General features: G+C 37.2%; 1 protein-coding gene across 1 annotated transcript; it reads left to right on the forward strand.

The window, feature by feature from the left end:
- The first annotated feature begins 1787 nt into the window (after positions 1-1787).
- On the forward strand, positions 1788-15088 carry LOC108438794 (pendrin-like). Its single transcript, XM_017716846.1, has 21 exons — positions 1788-1976; positions 3160-3297; positions 3700-3839; positions 3927-4037; positions 4223-4413; positions 5433-5597; positions 5864-6016; positions 6208-6290; positions 7935-8082; positions 8316-8429; positions 8513-8590; positions 9575-9670; positions 9982-10088; positions 10314-10383; positions 10469-10561; positions 10673-10768; positions 11174-11434; positions 12157-12211; positions 12775-12920; positions 13742-13825; positions 14044-15088. Exons 2-21 carry the CDS (start codon positions 3173-3175, stop codon positions 14065-14067), a joined length of 2340 nt encoding a protein of 779 aa, XP_017572335.1. The 5' UTR covers positions 1788-1976; positions 3160-3172; the 3' UTR covers positions 14068-15088.
- Positions 15089-18362: the final 3274 nt, after the last annotated feature.

Below are 18362 nucleotides of genomic sequence, written 5' to 3' on the forward strand. Positions count from 1 at the left end.
GACTAATGTGACATCTATGCACTGACCTATGGAAACTGAGGTGGAGAGCACACATTCAGTGACCTTGGTGCTCATACATTAGTGCAATTTGGGACAATGCAAGAATAATCTGTCCACAACTACATATATAAGGCTATTACAGTAGGGCTTCAGTGAACAGATTACTCTTGCATTGTCAATCTCAGTTACCTGAGAGTACAGATGTTTTCCGGTTTTGGATACATATTGCACTAAGGCACGAGCATCACGGTCACTGAATATACGCTCTCCACCTCAGTTTCCTTTTACTTTTAGTCCCAAAATGAGCTGCTACATTCTCACTTTCTTTCATGGCAATCTTGATTTCAGTTTTTATAAGTTCCAGAGTGATGCATAGTAGCCAGTGCACCTTCAGTGAGTGGAATCTGATTGCTTTAAGCACTGTGCACAAGAGCCATGTCCCATATGTATGTCTGTTTATTTTGAATGATGCCATTTGAAGCAGTATATTTCTCATGCCTTAGCGAATGGTAGACTACAGAGTGAATACTACTGCTGTGAAATCAGGCTCCTTATGGAGTAAAATTTTTTAGCTATTGTTAAAACTTTCTAATTACTAAAACCAACATCTTGACTGCGACTTGATCTAGATAAATCAAAATTCTGAATTACAACATATTATATACACACCAGTATTTCCTTTTGAGAATTCAGTATAATTCAGTGTAACAGACAATGGAAAAATGCTGTATTATTACAACGTGTACAGCTGTTTTTTGTGTAAGCATTTCCTCAATGGAACGGCTTACCCACAAACAGGAACAGCTCTACAAATAGAGATAGATAGAAAAACACACATACTAGGAAACTGTGTTAAATACAGACACAGGCAGTCTTACTAGGAAACTATAGCACATACTTTCTCAAGCCACCACACTTTAAAAATTAAGAATCATCATCACACAGCCAGGTGCCTTAGCTGTATAATGCTAAACAGTCACTTGAGTTTCATGTACTTGCATACTGTTTTGTATACGGAATCGAGAAAAAAAGTTACGGTTTTGTCCTGGCTGAAGTTCAAACAAGTTATGATAATGAGGCTTTTAAAAGTAGAGCTGCAGAAGCTTATTAGTTTCAGTCTGATGTTAAACTAAGCGTAATGTACAGAGCCCAGAAAAGTATTTGGAATTTTGGGCCATACAAAAACAATGTCAAACCAAATGGCATTTATTAAAAAAACAGACTATTCCAAGATTGTTTTTTTTTGTTAAGTATTCTTTCAAAAGGTGGCTTATGTGTTTCAGATTGTTAGCATTTAAGCATCTTCTTTTCAGACTTCAGCAGGTCCCTTTGTATGCTTTACAATTTCATTAATGAACACAAGCTCACTGTAAGAAAAACAGGCCCAGACTTTGACATTTCCACCTCTGTGCTTTACAGAACCCTCACTGCAGTCTGGATGGAATTCTTCTCCACACAAAGAGTCTACCATCCGCTAAAGTACTAAAAGCATTTTTCTTTGAAACCAGTATCATTTTATAAAACAGGTTTTCAAATACTTCAAATAGGTCTCTGTAGCTCCCACCCTTTACAGCAGCATCCCTATTTCTCCATCAGACACTGGGTCTCTTGCAATCGCAACAAAAAACAAGCATATGTATACGTATTAGAGTGACGCTGGGCAACAGACGCCTTGATGTCATACCCTTTAGCTGTCTCCATTGTCTGAGTCATAATGAACCTCCCACAAATCAGCCCTGCTTATAAATAAACTCAAAACACATTGACACATGTCCTGTTCTGAGAGAGTGTGTGAGAAAGAAGAAGAGCAAGAGGAAGAAGAAGTAGTAGAAGAAGAAAGGACCACTATTGTCTGTCATTTCAATTCATGGACATGCAATACACCTGCTATTATATCTAAACCAAGTCATGGATGACCTACATTTTTCTCCTGCAATTTCAAACTGATGTGAGAAGTGAGAAACTTGTATTTACAGGTAAGGTTTTACACTTGTGCTGTAAATGGGAAATTACAGTTTATTGTATTAAGAACTGCATTATATCCTCATATATATATATATATATATATATATATATATATATATATATATATATATATATATATATATATATATATGGATCCATGAGCCATTCTTGTTAATGTGGTGTGTGTGTGTGTGAAGAACCCTTTAAAGAACCTACAAATGTGAAGTTCTATTCCAATTAAGTATCTCAGAGCTGCACATCCAACCATTTTTTAGAAACCTTCATTTATTAAGAGTGTACTGCTCTGATCCAGTGGCTTGTGAACATTGCTCGCTGCTCGCTTTACTCAGAATACAAACCCCCTCATTCAATGCTCCGTATTCTCCCCCTCAGCTCAGAGGGGTTTCCTATATCAATAGGTGCAGCTTGTTCAATAGAGACCTGGCAGGACAGAGAGTGACTAGTGTGGAAAGGAGCAGGACACGGGGAGAGTCTCTTTGGGTCCATTTTAATTTGTCTGTCTTGCAGATTTATTTTTTCTTAGTTCGGCTGGAGTGGCCAATTTATTAACAAAGTATTTTTACACATGAGGGAGTCTTTCTCATAATTGCTACAACTACTTACTCCTGCATTCCACTGAAAGCTTTGAAAGATAGCAGCCTGCCTCTATGTGTTATCAAAGAAATAGGTCTGAAAGCAAAGTCTAAAATTCTAATTTAACAAGGTGGTTTACATAAACGGTACTGTGGCTACACTCAGAAATAAAGGGATGAAACTATCACTGGGGCAGTAACCCTCTTGTCACTGGGATAGATCTCAGTAAATTAAGTCAGGGAACATAATTATACCATAATCCATTGAAATTATATTTTGCATTGATTCCAATTGATTGCATTGATTTTGAAACATTAGGTTATGAAAAATGTATTATTTTATATATATGTATTATTCCCCTGGGAAAAACTTATTTAAGGTTCACAACTGGACCTCTAAACCACTGCTGTACCTTTGAGAGAACATTTACATAGTTTGTTCCTTGCTGAATGAAAATCGGACCTGCACAGAATCTTAATTTCTTGCAGTGTACTGCCAGTTCTATCCAAAGCTGTTACCTGTGTGGTCATTTCAAAATCCATAACATCTAACTACCTAACTAACATCTAACATAAAAAAATGTATTTAATTCATAATCAGGTTACCATTCAGGATGGACAGCCAGAACCAATACTGTGTGTCCCGGCCCATATACTCCACCCGCGCCTTCGAACACGTCAATGAGAAGCAAGTCCGGGAGACTAAAACCATTAAAGAGAGGCTCAGGAACTCTGTCAAGTGAGTATGTTTAAAGGGTGAAACACAAACCAACAGTAGTTTAGCTCATCCACTCATGTTGAAGTGATTTGGGAGTGCTGTTGCTGTACACAACCTATTGCAGCAAAGATTTGGGAAAAATTGTATTAAATATGTGCTGTTCCTGGCAGTCAAGCACATGCATCATTGCAGTTTTCCCAAGGATCAGTAGTCACTTACATAATCAGTCCTAAAGGTACAATAACATAATAAACTAATTCTAAGGAATAAAAAGAGATTAGAAAATGTGTAAAAATGTTTTGGTACTTAAAAAATATAAGGCAATAAGTAGAATAGCAGTCCTTTAACTCAATTAATAATAAATGTCTTTCTGTTCACAACTGTACACCACAGAGGTTAATGTGTGTGTGTGCTTCATTGCAGATGTTCTCCTAAACTAATCCCACAGATAATTAAGAAGTTTTTTCCAATTCTTAATTGGCTCCCGATATATCAGCTGAAGCAATGGCTTCCTGGTGATATAGTAGCAGGAGTCACCACCGGAATGGTTTGTGCTCTACAAGGTAAGCACTGCTCTGTGAATAAATTTCCAGCCTGCAAAAATAAATTGTGTTGCTCAAAGGCATTTCTCTGTACCCCTCCCCCCCTAGGCTTGGCATACTCACTGCTAGTTGGTGTTCCACCAGTGTATGGACTCTATGCTGCTTTCTTCCCAATTCTCACCTACTTCATTCTGGGCACTTCAAGACATCTATCTGTGGGTAAGTCTCCCTTCTACACTGAATAATAGTGATATGAATTTTAGACTTTTCATTTTAACTTTTTCATATTTAAATAACTAACCAAATGGGAATACTGGGAAGCTGTTTTTCCTGTTCTCCACTCACACTGACTCAGAGAGTTACATCTTTGTTTAGCAGTTTTGTGTGTGATTTTCCCCTTACAGGTCCTTTTCCAGTCACCTGTCTAATGCAGGGAGCTGTGGTGTTAAGTCTTGCTCCTGATGAGCTGTTCTTGTATCACGGCAACACAACAGGTGTAAATGGGACAGCAACGTTGGTGGTGAATACAACAGCAAGGGATGCCACGAGAATCTCAATAGCGACCTCAATGACCGTGCTAATAGGACTGTTTCAGGTATGGGTAAAATTTTTGCCTGTCTGAAATGAAGTAAAAGTGGAACGTGATGAAATCAAGCATATATTGTAGGAATGTGCTAATGGTGTAACAAAGTGCTAAATGGATGTATGTGCGGAGTATAGCATCTTTGCCTAAATACAGTTCATTTCACTTTCAACAGAGGGAGTTCAGCCAAGGTCAATTAAGGAAAACAGAACAATACAGGAAGAATTAATATATGTGTAACTAAACACTATATGTTAATGAACAAAAAATGGCTTGGGGGTGGAGCCAGGACAGGAGTTCCATGACAAGTGGGTTCTCTTAGGCTCTGTTTAGTCTTGGTATTAACATCCGTTGGTTGATTTGATCACAACATTGACAAGAAAAGTGTAGCTGTTTACATTTGCATGCATCTCAAATGTGTGTCTAGTCACTACATGTAATCACATTTGATTCGAGAGTGGAGGGAGTGTATCAAGCACCTTTACTACATCAGTCTCTTGTTGTGTTTGCCCTGAGAGTCCTTATTCATACAAATCTAAGAGCTGTTACAATGTTTAAGTCACTTTAAACTTGCAAACAAACAGGAGATGAGACAAAAAAAAGAAAAGCTTTGCAGTTGCTTTTGTTTCTACAGTGATGATGCAGCTGATTAGGGTGGTCCTCTGATTCTCTTTTGGTGCATCTTTAGCAACTCCTTCAAAGTGGTTTGAGTGAACTCAATTGCACTTACTGCTGTCCACTTGTGATCAGATCATGTTAATGACAAGTATGATTTAGGCCAACACAACACAACACAACACAACACAACACAACACAACACAACACAACACAACACAACAAAAGGCCTTATCTATAATTAAATTAAGTAACTGCATTATAAATGTAAAATGATTACTTCTACAGCTTGGAATGTTCAGATTATTCCAAATGAAGAGACGACTGAATTTCTTCTGGAAATTGGACCCAGGTGTTATAAAGAATTGTTTCTCTCTGTAATAATGTAAATATTTCTATATTTTCTGGTTTTCTAGTTTGGCATGGGTGTGGTCCAGGTGGGCTTCCTGGTGCGATACTTGTCTGACCCACTGGTAGGAGGCTTCACTACAGCAGCAGCTTTGCAAGTCGTCGTCTCCCAACTAAAACTGATCTTTAACGTTCCTACAAACAACTACAATGGCATTCTGTCCCTCTTTTATGTGAGTTTTGTGATATCACAGGCATCTGAACTTTTGAGCATCATCACTCCGTATGATAGTCATATGTTATGCCTTTAATGACCTCTCACTTTTTTCGGGTCATTCAGAACAACTGTTGCTGCTTTTAAGTAAATTAATCTTTAATCAACTACTGTTATGATTAAAAGCCATTTTTAAATCAGTTTGTACCAGACAGAGACATCATAACATCAGCTATATTTATTCATTCAGTGAAATGCTATTTTGCATTTGTTATTTCTTGTTAGACTATCGGTGACATATTTAAAAACATCAAGCAAACCAACATGGTTGACCTTATCGCTGCAGTGCTGACCATCATTGTGGTGATGCTTGTAAAAGAGTTCAACACCAAATTTCAGAAAAAACTTCCAGTGCCTATCCCCATTGAAGTGATTGTGGTATGTACCTGCTTTGTCCTACTGTTCTAAATGATGCTCATTCACACAAAAATAGCAAAGAATCCTAGTAATTATTATACTAATAATTTCTTTTTGAAGCTAGATGGAAGGAAGTATGGTCTCTGGATGAGTTTGTTCTCATTATTTCTCATTATAACTCCAGCACTGCTCTCTCTGATTCCCTCTGACAGACCATCATTGATTCAGGCGTGTCTTATGCAATGGACCTCAGCACCAATTATGGCGCTGGCATTGTTCGCACCATCCCAAGAGGGTGAGAGAACTTCTTGTGGCCTACACCATGGGAAAGATCTTAAGTTGTGAACTTTGTCTGAACTTAGTATACAAAGGCGCAAAGGACTTGAACGTTTATGAAAGCCAAAGAAACAAGGTTCAGACACTTTTTAGACAGTGGCAGTTGACTTTCCCATGACATTAAATGAAATTTCCACACCAAGCATTTATCACAGTGCAGGACAATATATAATTTATACCAGTATACAGTGAGATTGACATGCCATATGATATCTCTTTTTTTGAACAATATATTTGTTAGACAATGCACAATTTATTTTGTCCACTTTACTCATATAATCCAAGCCATGATATTATTATTATTATTAAGTTAACTTTAAATTAATAAAATGCCTGAGTTCATAACCTGTATCAATGCTAAACAATGCATCCTCATATGATATTGTGATATATCTGTGAGGATACTCTATTTTAATAATACCACGAGCACTAATTTAACATATAAACAATTTTGCTGTTCAGAGAGCAAAAAAGACCAGCTTCATTTCAATATTCAACTTAAAAGGAATGACCACAACCCATCTGTGGATATCCGCACCAGGGTTAACACTCCAACCTTAGAGAATGGATATGTCATTTTGCTCATATGTTAATCACTATTACAAAATACACTGCTCTGAATTAATGGGGCACTGATTAACGCTTGTTGTAGTGAACAAAATGATACATCCGTTCTCTGAGGTCGGATGTGTTAAACTTGGTACAGAAATCCATAGACAAGTCCAATTTCAGTTTCACTTGTAGTCTTTCCACACTCTCACGTGCAAATGCCCATCAGTGACATTTGTAAAGAGAAGTTTTGAGTCAAAATACAACCATGCCATACGTGATCATCATGTTTAGGATGGCACCATTCCCAATTACATTACATTTATCCCAAATTATGTTAAATGCAGTAAGTTATCAATAACCCATAAGCCAGTGAAAAGAGTATGCTAACCAATAGCTTTATTTGGACAAGATTAGTTTTACATAGTGTAGTGATATAATATATTTATAATATACCAAATTCCATGATTCTTTCCCCATGTTTAATATTTTGCATAACTTTTCCATATTATGTTTCATGACTCGATAACACTTTGAGTGGTCCTTTGTAGATTAATAAAGCCTTAACAGATTATCAGTTACACATCAACAACATATCAGTGAAGTAACAGTAGTGAAGCATCTGAATACACTGAAATGAATGTCTTACAGATGTTCTGTTGATATATTACTTACATTAAGTAGATGTGTTGTTAATATGTTATTTCTATTATGCAAAACCTAACCTTGCCCAACCTTACACAAAACCTAACCCTCACCCTGGCTCTAATCCTAAACCTAACCTTAACCTCAATCCAAAACCTAATCCTAACCCTCATATGTTTTTCACATGTTACTGAGAGTCTGTTGAGTGTCTATTTCATCTAAACAGGACCACTTAAAAAGTGTCAACCATAACTTTTCCATCATATTCATGACTGTAAGATCCCTGCAGAAATGTTACTGACTGTAACATATGGCCTATGACCCCTACTTCTACAGTGTTCAATTTTGTGAAGAAAAAGCATCAGATAACATTATAGTATGCATGTGTATGTGTGTATATCTTCAACAGGTTTATTCCACCCCGGTCACCAGACGTGTCACTCTTTAGCAGTTTTGGGGGCCCTAGTTTTTCCACGGGAGTGGTGTCTTATGCCATAGCAATATCAGTAGCTAAAGTCTATGCTGCAAAACATGAACTCATAGTTGATGGCAATCAGGTATGTGTGAATATGCAGGAGTAAATATCACCTATAAAATGTGCAGATGCGAATATTATCTTTGCCATAAGTGATAGAACACACTGACCGACCTTACAGAGGTCACCATTACCTGCTACGACAGAGATAAAGAGGCTGGTAGAAAACATTCCTAGATCAGAGCTTCAGAACATACTGTATAATCTGAAAATGTTCTCTCGCTTTCTAACCTGCTTCTCCCCTTTTACTGATAGGAGCTGATAGCCTTTGGTATCAGCAACATTTTCTGTGGCTGTTTCTCAGGATTTGTGGCCACTACTGCACTGTCACGCACAGCAATTCAGGAGAGCACAGGAGGGAAAACTCAGGTATGGAAACACGCAAACACATATGTATAAATACAGGTCATGAATGGTGAAATATGTTATACTCACTGATGTGCCTGATGCAGGTGGCAGGGATAATATCAGCTCTGATGGTGCTGATAGTGATTGTGGCTGTTGGGCCTCTGCTTCAGCCTCTACAGAAGGTACGTAAAAGGGCTGCAGAACATGAAATTAACACTGCGCTACTATTTCCATAAAATATACAAATCTCCTAAATGAGCTGTCATTATGTGCCTGCAGAGCAACAGAACCACAGTTTCATGCCAGCAGTTTCACTCCAGAAGGTTCAAGCCAGTGGCATTCAGTGCGTGTGCCGACACTTCTTGTTTTTTTTTCTTAGCGAGACTTAGTATTTTATGTAGGTTGCCAATAAATTTGTGATAAATTTGCATTGGGCCAACATTTTATTTTAGGCTTTAGACTAATTTTTGCAGGAATAAAACTACCTTAAGCAGGCTTAAACTGAGCATAACATTAAGCTTTAGGCTAAAACAAAGTTAGGTTTTTGAACGTTTCCCTGAAGAAGAACCCGCAGAAACCATCATGTGTTTATTTTGGTTTCTGATGGCTTTGTAATGTGTTTTGGTTTATGGTTTAACTGGTTGCCAGTGTTTGATTTATATATTTGCAACGACATCCCTTTCTGAATGGTAATATGTATGAAGACACATACAACCAGTGCAAACAGTCACTGTTTACATCAGAGTCATTATAAATGAGGAGACCAGACATTGGCTGAATTATGATTGGGAACGCTCATAACACTAAACTTTGTTTACATGGCACAATCATGCTGTTCTACTGCACATGCATTCCACTAGCCTGAAACCGCTAGAGTGATACTGTGGCTGTAAATCTGGAGTTCTGCCACCCTGCAGTCAGACCCTTCTCAATTTAAAGGGGATAGCAGTGTAGTTTTAAACATAAACCTGTAAAATTGGGTTCCTTTGAGTGATACCATAGGGACCACGTTTGTTCCTCTAAAGGAACATTTAGACACATATCCAATATAGTCCAGTCTGACCTGCACAACAATGACATAACCAACCACATTAAAATATGAATATGACCTGAACAGTCATGCAGTTAAAACACTTAACTTTCTATTCCTTCTCTTGGATGTCCAGTCAGTGCTGGGGGCCATTATTGTTGCCAATCTGAAAGGAATGTTCATGCAGGTGCATGATGTGCCCATACTGTGGAGGAAGAACAAGACTGACTGCGTAAGTCAAAATACACACGCAAAGTATGAAGGATATGAGTAATACAGTAACAAATGCTTGTCAGTGACATGAACCGACATATTAATTAATTAACTCCAATTAAAAATATTTTATATAATTATATACTATAAAAGTACCTCTTCATTGACAATTGTGCAAAGAGATCATTTCACATAAAAAAATTCATGTAAAATTTACAAGACAGCATTTGGCTGTTGTGACAAAGCCAGATAAAACAAAAAAAGCTTGAGGTCTCTTATCTACAGTGTAAATGTGTAAAAATTCTGATACAATCTTGTACAATCCCACAGTGTATTTGGGTGTTAACATGTCTTGCCTGCATCTTCCTGGGACTGGATGTGGGATTGCTGACTGGCGTAATATTTGAGCTGGGCACTGTGGTTATTAGGACGCAGTTGTAAGTATCCTGGTATCCTAAAAATAGCATTGAATTGCATTCTAAGAAGTCTATGCAAAAAGTTTCTGAAGTATTAACAATTACAAATTACTTTACTACACAAACTGGTGTCAATGAAAACATAAGCAGAAAAAGTATTCTCGACAAAAAAATGATGTATTCAATGCTTTTTTAATAATCTGTTGTGCATGGTGCAAATTCTTGTTCGTTTATAATTTTCTCTAGTCCCACCTGCTCAACACTTGGAAATGTTCCCAGCACAGAAATCTATAAAAATATGAAAGACTACAAAAATGTAAGAAAATACAATGTTAAGTTTCCATTTACTCAGATATTTCTTTTTACACAAGATGTAAAACTGACGTTATTTCCCCTCTCAGATTATTGAGTGTCCTGGAGTGAAGGTTTTCAAATGCGCAGCACCAATATATTTTGCCAACATTGAATACCTCAGAGACCAGATAAAACATACAGTGAGTTGAATTTGTTCTTAAATTCTTGGTAATTTTTGCACCAAATTCCTTTTATGGTATATTGACATTTTTCAGTAAATGTAAATGTGCATTTTAACTGTCCCGTCACAGGTGGGATTTAATGCAGTGCGGGTATTTAAGAAAAGGAACAAAGCACTAAAGAAGATTCACCAGTTAATTAAAAAAGGGAAACTGAAAGTCACTGAGGTACACAAACAGCCACAGAGCACAGTGAATACCACAATAGCACATTAAGTATTTATTTTTCATTTGAATTTCCAAAACCTTCTATGAAATAATGGATTTCTTAAAATTTTAACATGTTGCTGTTGTTGTAAGAAAACCCTGTATCTCCAAAATGGTAACTTTACAGGTGAAGGAAAAAGCCTGCTTTACTTTTAATGTAAGCTAATGGAACCAGAATTTTTTCCAAGTCATTTTTGACCATTTCTTTTGGAGCAGCAATATGTGTAGTTACAATGAACATTAGAATGATAATGATGGATGTAATGTTCTGGTCTCTGAAACTCATCATCCTCAAAAACAATGACTAAATGTGCAATTTTTTGGAATCTGAAACATATTTACTACCTTTCACAATGTCTGCTGCAGAACGGGTTGGTGCCAGTGGCCCCTCTGGGTGTGGACAATGAGGCATTTGAGAGAGAGCGGGACCCTGAACAAGTGGAAGGTGGGGCTCAGCAGGAAGTCAATGGTGGGGCTCGTCCAGCAGCGGAAGTGGAGGTACAAGTGGACTGGAGTTCCACACTGCCTGTCAGTGTGAGAATCCCTAAAGTCAACATCCACAGCTTGGTGATGGATTTCACTGCTGTCTCCTTCCTGGACGTGATGGCTGCAAAGTCTCTAAAACTGGTGGGTCCTCAAAATAAGCATTTCTTCAGTAGAACAGAGAAAAATGGATTAAACTGACATTTAAGAATCTTTGAAGCTTGAAAAACATTCTGAATGGTTTCTTACAGTTTTCTACAGTTGAAGAATTATAACATAACACTGAAATGACAGATCTGAGATGGTAACACAGCAGATAAGATACTCAGGCAAATGCAAGTGAAATCTATTTAATGAAAACACTTAAAAAGGAAGACTCTACTAATTCTTGCAGGCATCAAGATCCATAGCAACCCACTTATGCTGCCATAGATTAAATGGCATCAGATATGTCACAGAAGTTTTCGTTTGGTTTAGGCTTTAGAAAAGCACGTCGATGGGTGGGCTGGGAAAGGCATTGTCAACCCAGAGATAAACCTTGCCCACACAAAGGAATTACCTTCCCATCCAATGAAAAAATATACTGTTTTAGCTATTTTTCAAGTGTTTGTTTTTTTGTCATAGATAATTTTGTTTATGCTCATCTAAAATGCACTGCTTTCATATTGGCTGTTTTGAAGATGTGGGTGTGCTTAGTCAGTGCTCCTCCTTTACATTATCATCAAACTAGCATATATCCAGTACAGACACGGTGAAGTGAACTGTTACTCAGTATTTTTCTCACAGCTCAAAAGTAACAGTGTATAGTGTCCGTCTTTCATGAAATGATCAGTCAGTGATGCATCATCTGTCTTCAATATTCACAGATCATAAAGGAATTTATGCGCATTGGAGTCAACGTGTACCTTGCAGGCTGTGATGGTATGGCTTGTCTCAGAGAACACAGAACTCTTGATATGTGCAGTATGGTTAACAAATTTCTCTCTTATTCTCCATCTTATTCAATTATTCAATTTTTAAAGCTTTCCTCAAATTAACAGTAAATGTGTTTTATGATCATTTACGGCATTTGGCTGACGCTCTTAACCAGAGCGACTTACAATTTGATCATTTTTACACAGGTAGGCGAAGGGAGTGTTAGGAGTCTTGCCCAAGGACTCTTATTGGTATAGTGTAGGGTGCTTACTCAGGCAGGGGATTGAACCCTAGTCTATAGCATAGAAGGCAGAGGTGTTAACCACATACACACATTGATATATGCTTACAATTACACTGGTGGTTCCAAAGAGTTTAAGAGGTTAATGATGATTTTATTTTGCACTGTAAATGGTAGTGTATTATCTATTTTCACATGCCAAAAATTGTACTTTACAATTTTTAGGAAAAGCTTAGAAAGTTTCAACATTCAGAATTGTAGCTACACTTAGATTCAGGGGCAGGTAATGAACGGTACATGCCTTTACACTGAGGTGTAATTCTTTCAGATGAGATCATCATGAAGATGGAGTCCATGGGTTTCTTTGATGAGGTGGTGAACAGAGGCATGCTCTTCATCTCTGTTCATGATGCCATTCTCTACATCAAAATGGAAACTGACAGTGAGAATTCAGATGACTCAATGGCAGAGAAGGTACCTGAGACATCAAAGCCTTCATGACCAACATTGTCAAATGCCTGCTTGAATATAGTACATACATGAGGAATGTTTTCAGATACACTCACATCATGGTAGGTGAGGGCTGATGTGATGCTAAGAATCTAGTGATTTCCACGAGATGCCATCACTTGGTCATGTTTTGCCATCAGAATTTCAAGTTTCCATTTCAGTGAAGGAAGAGTGTTTTCAAATACAGTTCAGATTTTTTCAACAATAAAAACACAGGAACATGGTCAAGCGCACTGGACATCTCTCTGAAAGAATCCACTCAAACTCAAAAAGTTGTTTGTTTGCTTTTTTCACCAATTTCTAACATACGGAAATCAAAAGAGGCCATAAGGTAGTTATCATTTTCTGGATTGTTATCTTGAGATAATGAGCTAATTACCTTGTGATCTCAAGATAAAGTGGCTTGAGATAATCATGAAATAACAAGTTATCTTGTTTTCTCAAGAGAACAAAAGTTATCTTGAAATAATGCGTTAATTATCTTATTATCTCGAGATAACAATGCTGCTATCTTGAAATAGCAAGATAAAGTAATTATAATTAACTAATTAGAGAACAATCCAGAAATGTTTTCAACAGCTTATGGTCTCCCCCAGCAACCCCAGCAAAAGCATCTTATGAGTCCTGTGAAAGGCCTAGGCCTTTGCCACTTAAACAACCACATTATCTCTGTCGTGTTTCCACAAAGCTGGAGGGATTTTTTTTACTATACTTTATAACCTTATCTGAGTTTCTAATGTATCCCTGAGACTATTTCCCTATCTCAATCCTCTTCCAATGTCCAGATTTCACAGATGCAGGATGACAAAGCACCACCACCTTTCACAGAAGATGAAGACTTGATTGAGACCTACGACAACCAGCACTTGGTGAGCTCTTGCACGCTTTCTACAGTGTTAAACAAATTAATATAACTCTTCATATAATAATCTACATTGTGGGATCAAAATAATGTAAACATTACGGAAAAGAAGTCATTTCACACTAGTAGAAGCTAATAAGTTTCACTGTATTCGTCCTAATAGCGCCTAAACTGGATTGTAGTCTAGATATTCTTTTAAACAACATCATTCTGTTTCTTTCTCAGGCTATCCATGGACTCTCAAGCTGAGCCTCAATCCCATTTCCCTTGTAGAAAAGAATTCTTTAGAGGGCACATGCAGCCTGAAGGAGCTTCATCGTCTTCAATGTGATTATCTTCAGTCAACACTAAGAACCTGAGCTACATATTAATTTAGCACTAGTTAAGCCCTAGACTGAGATTTTTGAAGGAGAATCTCTATTAACCGGTGATATTTATTCCAAAATGAGGCTTAATGTGCTTTAACAGCAAATTAAGGATAAAGATGAATCTCGTTTATGTCTGTTTCAGTCCGCATACATATTTATATCAATGACAGGTCAGATGTTTCTGAGAGTGTCACTCATTTCACTGATGCTGTTTTAAAAGCAAGAAAATATTCTAGTGGTAACCAAGTACAATGAATGAATGAATTAATTGGTTTATTTATTACACAATGTGTAGCACTTAAAATTTGCACTACCCCACCTCCTAGAATACGTAACATTACCAAACATAACTCATGCTGTAAGACGTTCTAAGACATTGACTTGGGAATTATTTCTGTGCAGGTGTTATTGATTTCCTGAGGTTTTCAACAGGAGCAATATGGTACACAGCCAAACTCACTTCTGGGCTTCTTATTGACAATTTACTTATATTTGCTGTTCTTCTGAATAGACTTGCAATCAATTTACTACACTTACAGTTCACAAGATTACACTTGTGGCTTGTTAACCTGGTTAACATTTTGCTTTCTTGTTGTGTAGCGCTTTAACGTCCTGATATGAACATATATCCCTGCCTGTCGTACTTTTTCATCTTCGTAGGATCTCATATGAAATTAAGACTTGGTTCAACATATTAAGCATAAGCAAGCCTGATTTTAAGCCAAAAAAGCAGTTTTTCTTTTAAAACTAAATTATTTTACTTATCTATGTATAAAGTGCTGTTGCTCTTAGTGTCTATATTTTGTAATTATATTGTAATTATACTACATTGTAATATTGATATATTGTATTATGTTTTTCTTGTTATGTATTCTTATCTAAATACATTGTATGTCTGCAAATACCTTTTTGAGTGTGTTATTAGCAACCCAGTGTGTAGCATGTAAATAACAGAAGTGAAATCCTGTGGAAAACCATTATCTTATAGGAAATGTTCATTCAAGAGATTACCCACAGCTCATATTAGTACAAATCCATTTCCAAAAAAAGTTGGGATGCTGTGCAAAATATAAATAAAAACATAATTCAATCATGTACAAATCATTTAAACCCTACATTTCATTGAAAATAGTACAAAGACAAAAAAAAATCAAACGTTGAGACCGATAAATGTTACTGTTTTTTTTTAAATATAAGCCCATTTTGAGTTTGATGCCGGCCTCATGTTCCAAAAAAGTTGGGACGGGGGCAACAAAAGGCTGGTAAAGTTGTGTAATGCATAAAAAAACATAGGAGAACATGCAAACTCCACACAGAAAGGACCAAGGTTGCCTAGCCAGGAATCAAACCCGGGCCTTTCTTGCTGTGGGGCAACAGCACTACCCAAAAGGGTCTGTATAAGTTTCTTCCAGGTACTCCGGTTTCCTCCCACTGTCCTAAGACATGCAGTCAGGCAAATTGAATATGCTAAATTTCCCCTAGGTATTAGTGTGTGTGAATGTATTTGTCTGTCTGTCTGACCTGCGATGGACTGGCGACCTGTCCAGGGTGTTTCCTGCCTTTCATCCAGTAACCACAGAGATAGGATCCAGCTCCCCCCATAACAGAAGGATAAGTTGCTTAGAAAATTTATGTTGCCTCTGGTTAAGGGACTCTAACCTTTGCTACAACATGTCACTGAATGCTGTAAGGATTTAACCTACAATAAATTGCATGTAAATGAAACCTGACGTTGAATTAAGCAGATCAAGTTGACTGAACTTGTGGTAAAACTTAAAAAATCTTTTGCTTCCTGTTTGGTTTCATCAGTTCAAATAGCCATGGCTTAATGCTATTATACAATGGACAAAAGACATGGATGACTGAATTCTTCCAACATATACCCTTCAAACGGCACCATTCACTTTGAGCAGTGCTGAAAAGCCACATTATCCTTGCTACAGTACAGCATTATCCAGTAGAGTGGTTCAACAATTTGACAGGTTTCATTTGTCCTCTGTACATAAATTTAACATAAACCAAACTCCATTTGTCATAACGCAATGATACAACCACTGCATCAGAAAATGCTATTATTTTTACAAATGTACAGTCTAAGCAGACGCTGCTAAGTTGAGGAACCATAATGTGTTATCTGGGTCATGCCCCAGTTCCTGTGGGATCAAGATAACATCAGACGGAAACAAAGACTTCCCTATGGTCCAAGTTCACTCTGTTTTGTTAATTGAAACAAGAAAGAGTGAACTACTGTCTGGTGTTTGTCTATGTCTGTCCAGCTTTAAGGCTTCTTGAACAAGTTTCCAAAACTGTTTCAGCATCACTTCTTATTTTTCCATCTTCACAAAAAAGCAATAGTGTAGAACTACATATGAAACCTGGGTCTTCTGTTACAAAGTTTGTATGGCCAAATGTCCCACTAGAGGGAGACAAAGTTGTGTCATTTGCAAATAAAGACAGCCATCATCTGATTCTTTATGAAAAATATTTTGTCACAACACAGTCAAGTAAACATGAATCTGAAGGAATAATGCACTTTCTGGCACAACTCCAGTTAGCCAATATGACAGTGATCAGTTAGTTGGTAGATAGTGGTTTTAAATTATAATTTCATACAACTCCATACAGATTTTCAGTATATTACTTTGTGTAATCATCTGTGTAAGCAACAACTTGCACATGTTGTGAATTCATATAGACCTATGTATCTTTATGTAAGTAAATATACATTTTTATGTTGATGTACAAAGAATTTTAATCAGTAATTTTTTATGTTAGATACTGTTGTGCACCAGATTGTTCAGATCTTTTTGAGCTTTAGTCTGATGAAGCACATTTTTCTTGCAACATCACACTGCGTTGGTGAAATTTGAAACATTTTGATTCTGGCAGGAACAGTGTGCTGTTGATCTTTTGGTTTTCACATATTCTTTCAGACAAGCACTTGTATTTCACGTATATATACATACAGTAACTGTAACAATATTTACAGTAACAGACTGTCCCAAACTGTACAAATGAGGGTCTGTGTACAAGTATATAAAAATTCACTCAATAAATACTGGATGTTTTCAATCCATTGTACAATAAAAGCATAGCAAAGCTGTAAGTGAGGATTTGAGTGTATGGGAACTGGGAGTGCTGGCTAAGAATCAGTCTGATATCACAGCTCCCTCTGGACACAGCAACACGATAAGCTTCTGTTACAGCCCAAGCAGGGATCAGTAAATGGCAAGCCAGGTTTTAGTCATGCATTAAGACAAAAGCACTACAAACCCAGCTAAATGATGCTGACTACGTGCATGCAGAGCACGTGCATACTTTTAGTCGTTTCCAGCTTTTTGTCCATTGCATCTCCCTAAGACACAGGGTACAGACAGTTCAATAAAAGTGGTTGTGTACTGGCAAAAGGCAGGCTAGATTTTAGTCATGCATCAGCACAACAGCATAACAAGCTAAATTCTCCTGTCTGTGAGTATGTACTGGAATTTCCCTCTAGGATCCATAATAGTTTTCTGATTCTGATAAAGTTTTTGATAGTTTCTGGTAGGAAATTTAATTATCTTCTGTTGATTTATCCAAAGCCAATCATGAATTCAACATGAATCTCTTATATGTACACACATTTGTGTTAACCTTTATGACCTGTCTCTAAATCAACACATACTTTAACGTACAAAGTCAGCCGGTCACTCTCACACACTCAATTCCCACTCTTATTCCTGCCAGTCAAATAGACATGAACGCAAGGCTCATAGTGTCCTGTTTTGAGGTATCTGACCTAGTTGGAAACCACTCTTAAGGGGAGTCTGAAACTGAATGTGTTGAATAGGAGTTTCACCATGGAGGCAAGTTCCAGAATAAGTGGTTCTAATTAAACAGTCCATCTAATTCTACACAGCATAAGCTAGCAAAAGCCAAAACAAAATATGCCCAATTCAAGCTGGAAGAAGATCAAATAATGGTAAAAACTATTAAAATGAAGGGCAAACTCTGGCTTATTGGCAGCTAAGGCCATTACATTTCTCGAAGATTTTGTCCTATATTGTTCAGTTTTAGTTGTAAGATATTGTGCTGGTGTAAAGTGAACACAGGTTTATTTTAGTGCAGATTCAAAACTGTGGATTCTAACTGTGGATACTTACTCCTCTACAGGTCAGTCCACATATAGCTTGAACT

The sequence above is a fragment of the Pygocentrus nattereri genome, chromosome 1 (genome assembly GCF_015220715.1).
Source record: "Pygocentrus nattereri isolate fPygNat1 chromosome 1, fPygNat1.pri, whole genome shotgun sequence".
In the NCBI taxonomy this organism is placed as follows: domain Eukaryota; kingdom Metazoa; phylum Chordata; class Actinopteri; order Characiformes; family Serrasalmidae; genus Pygocentrus; species Pygocentrus nattereri.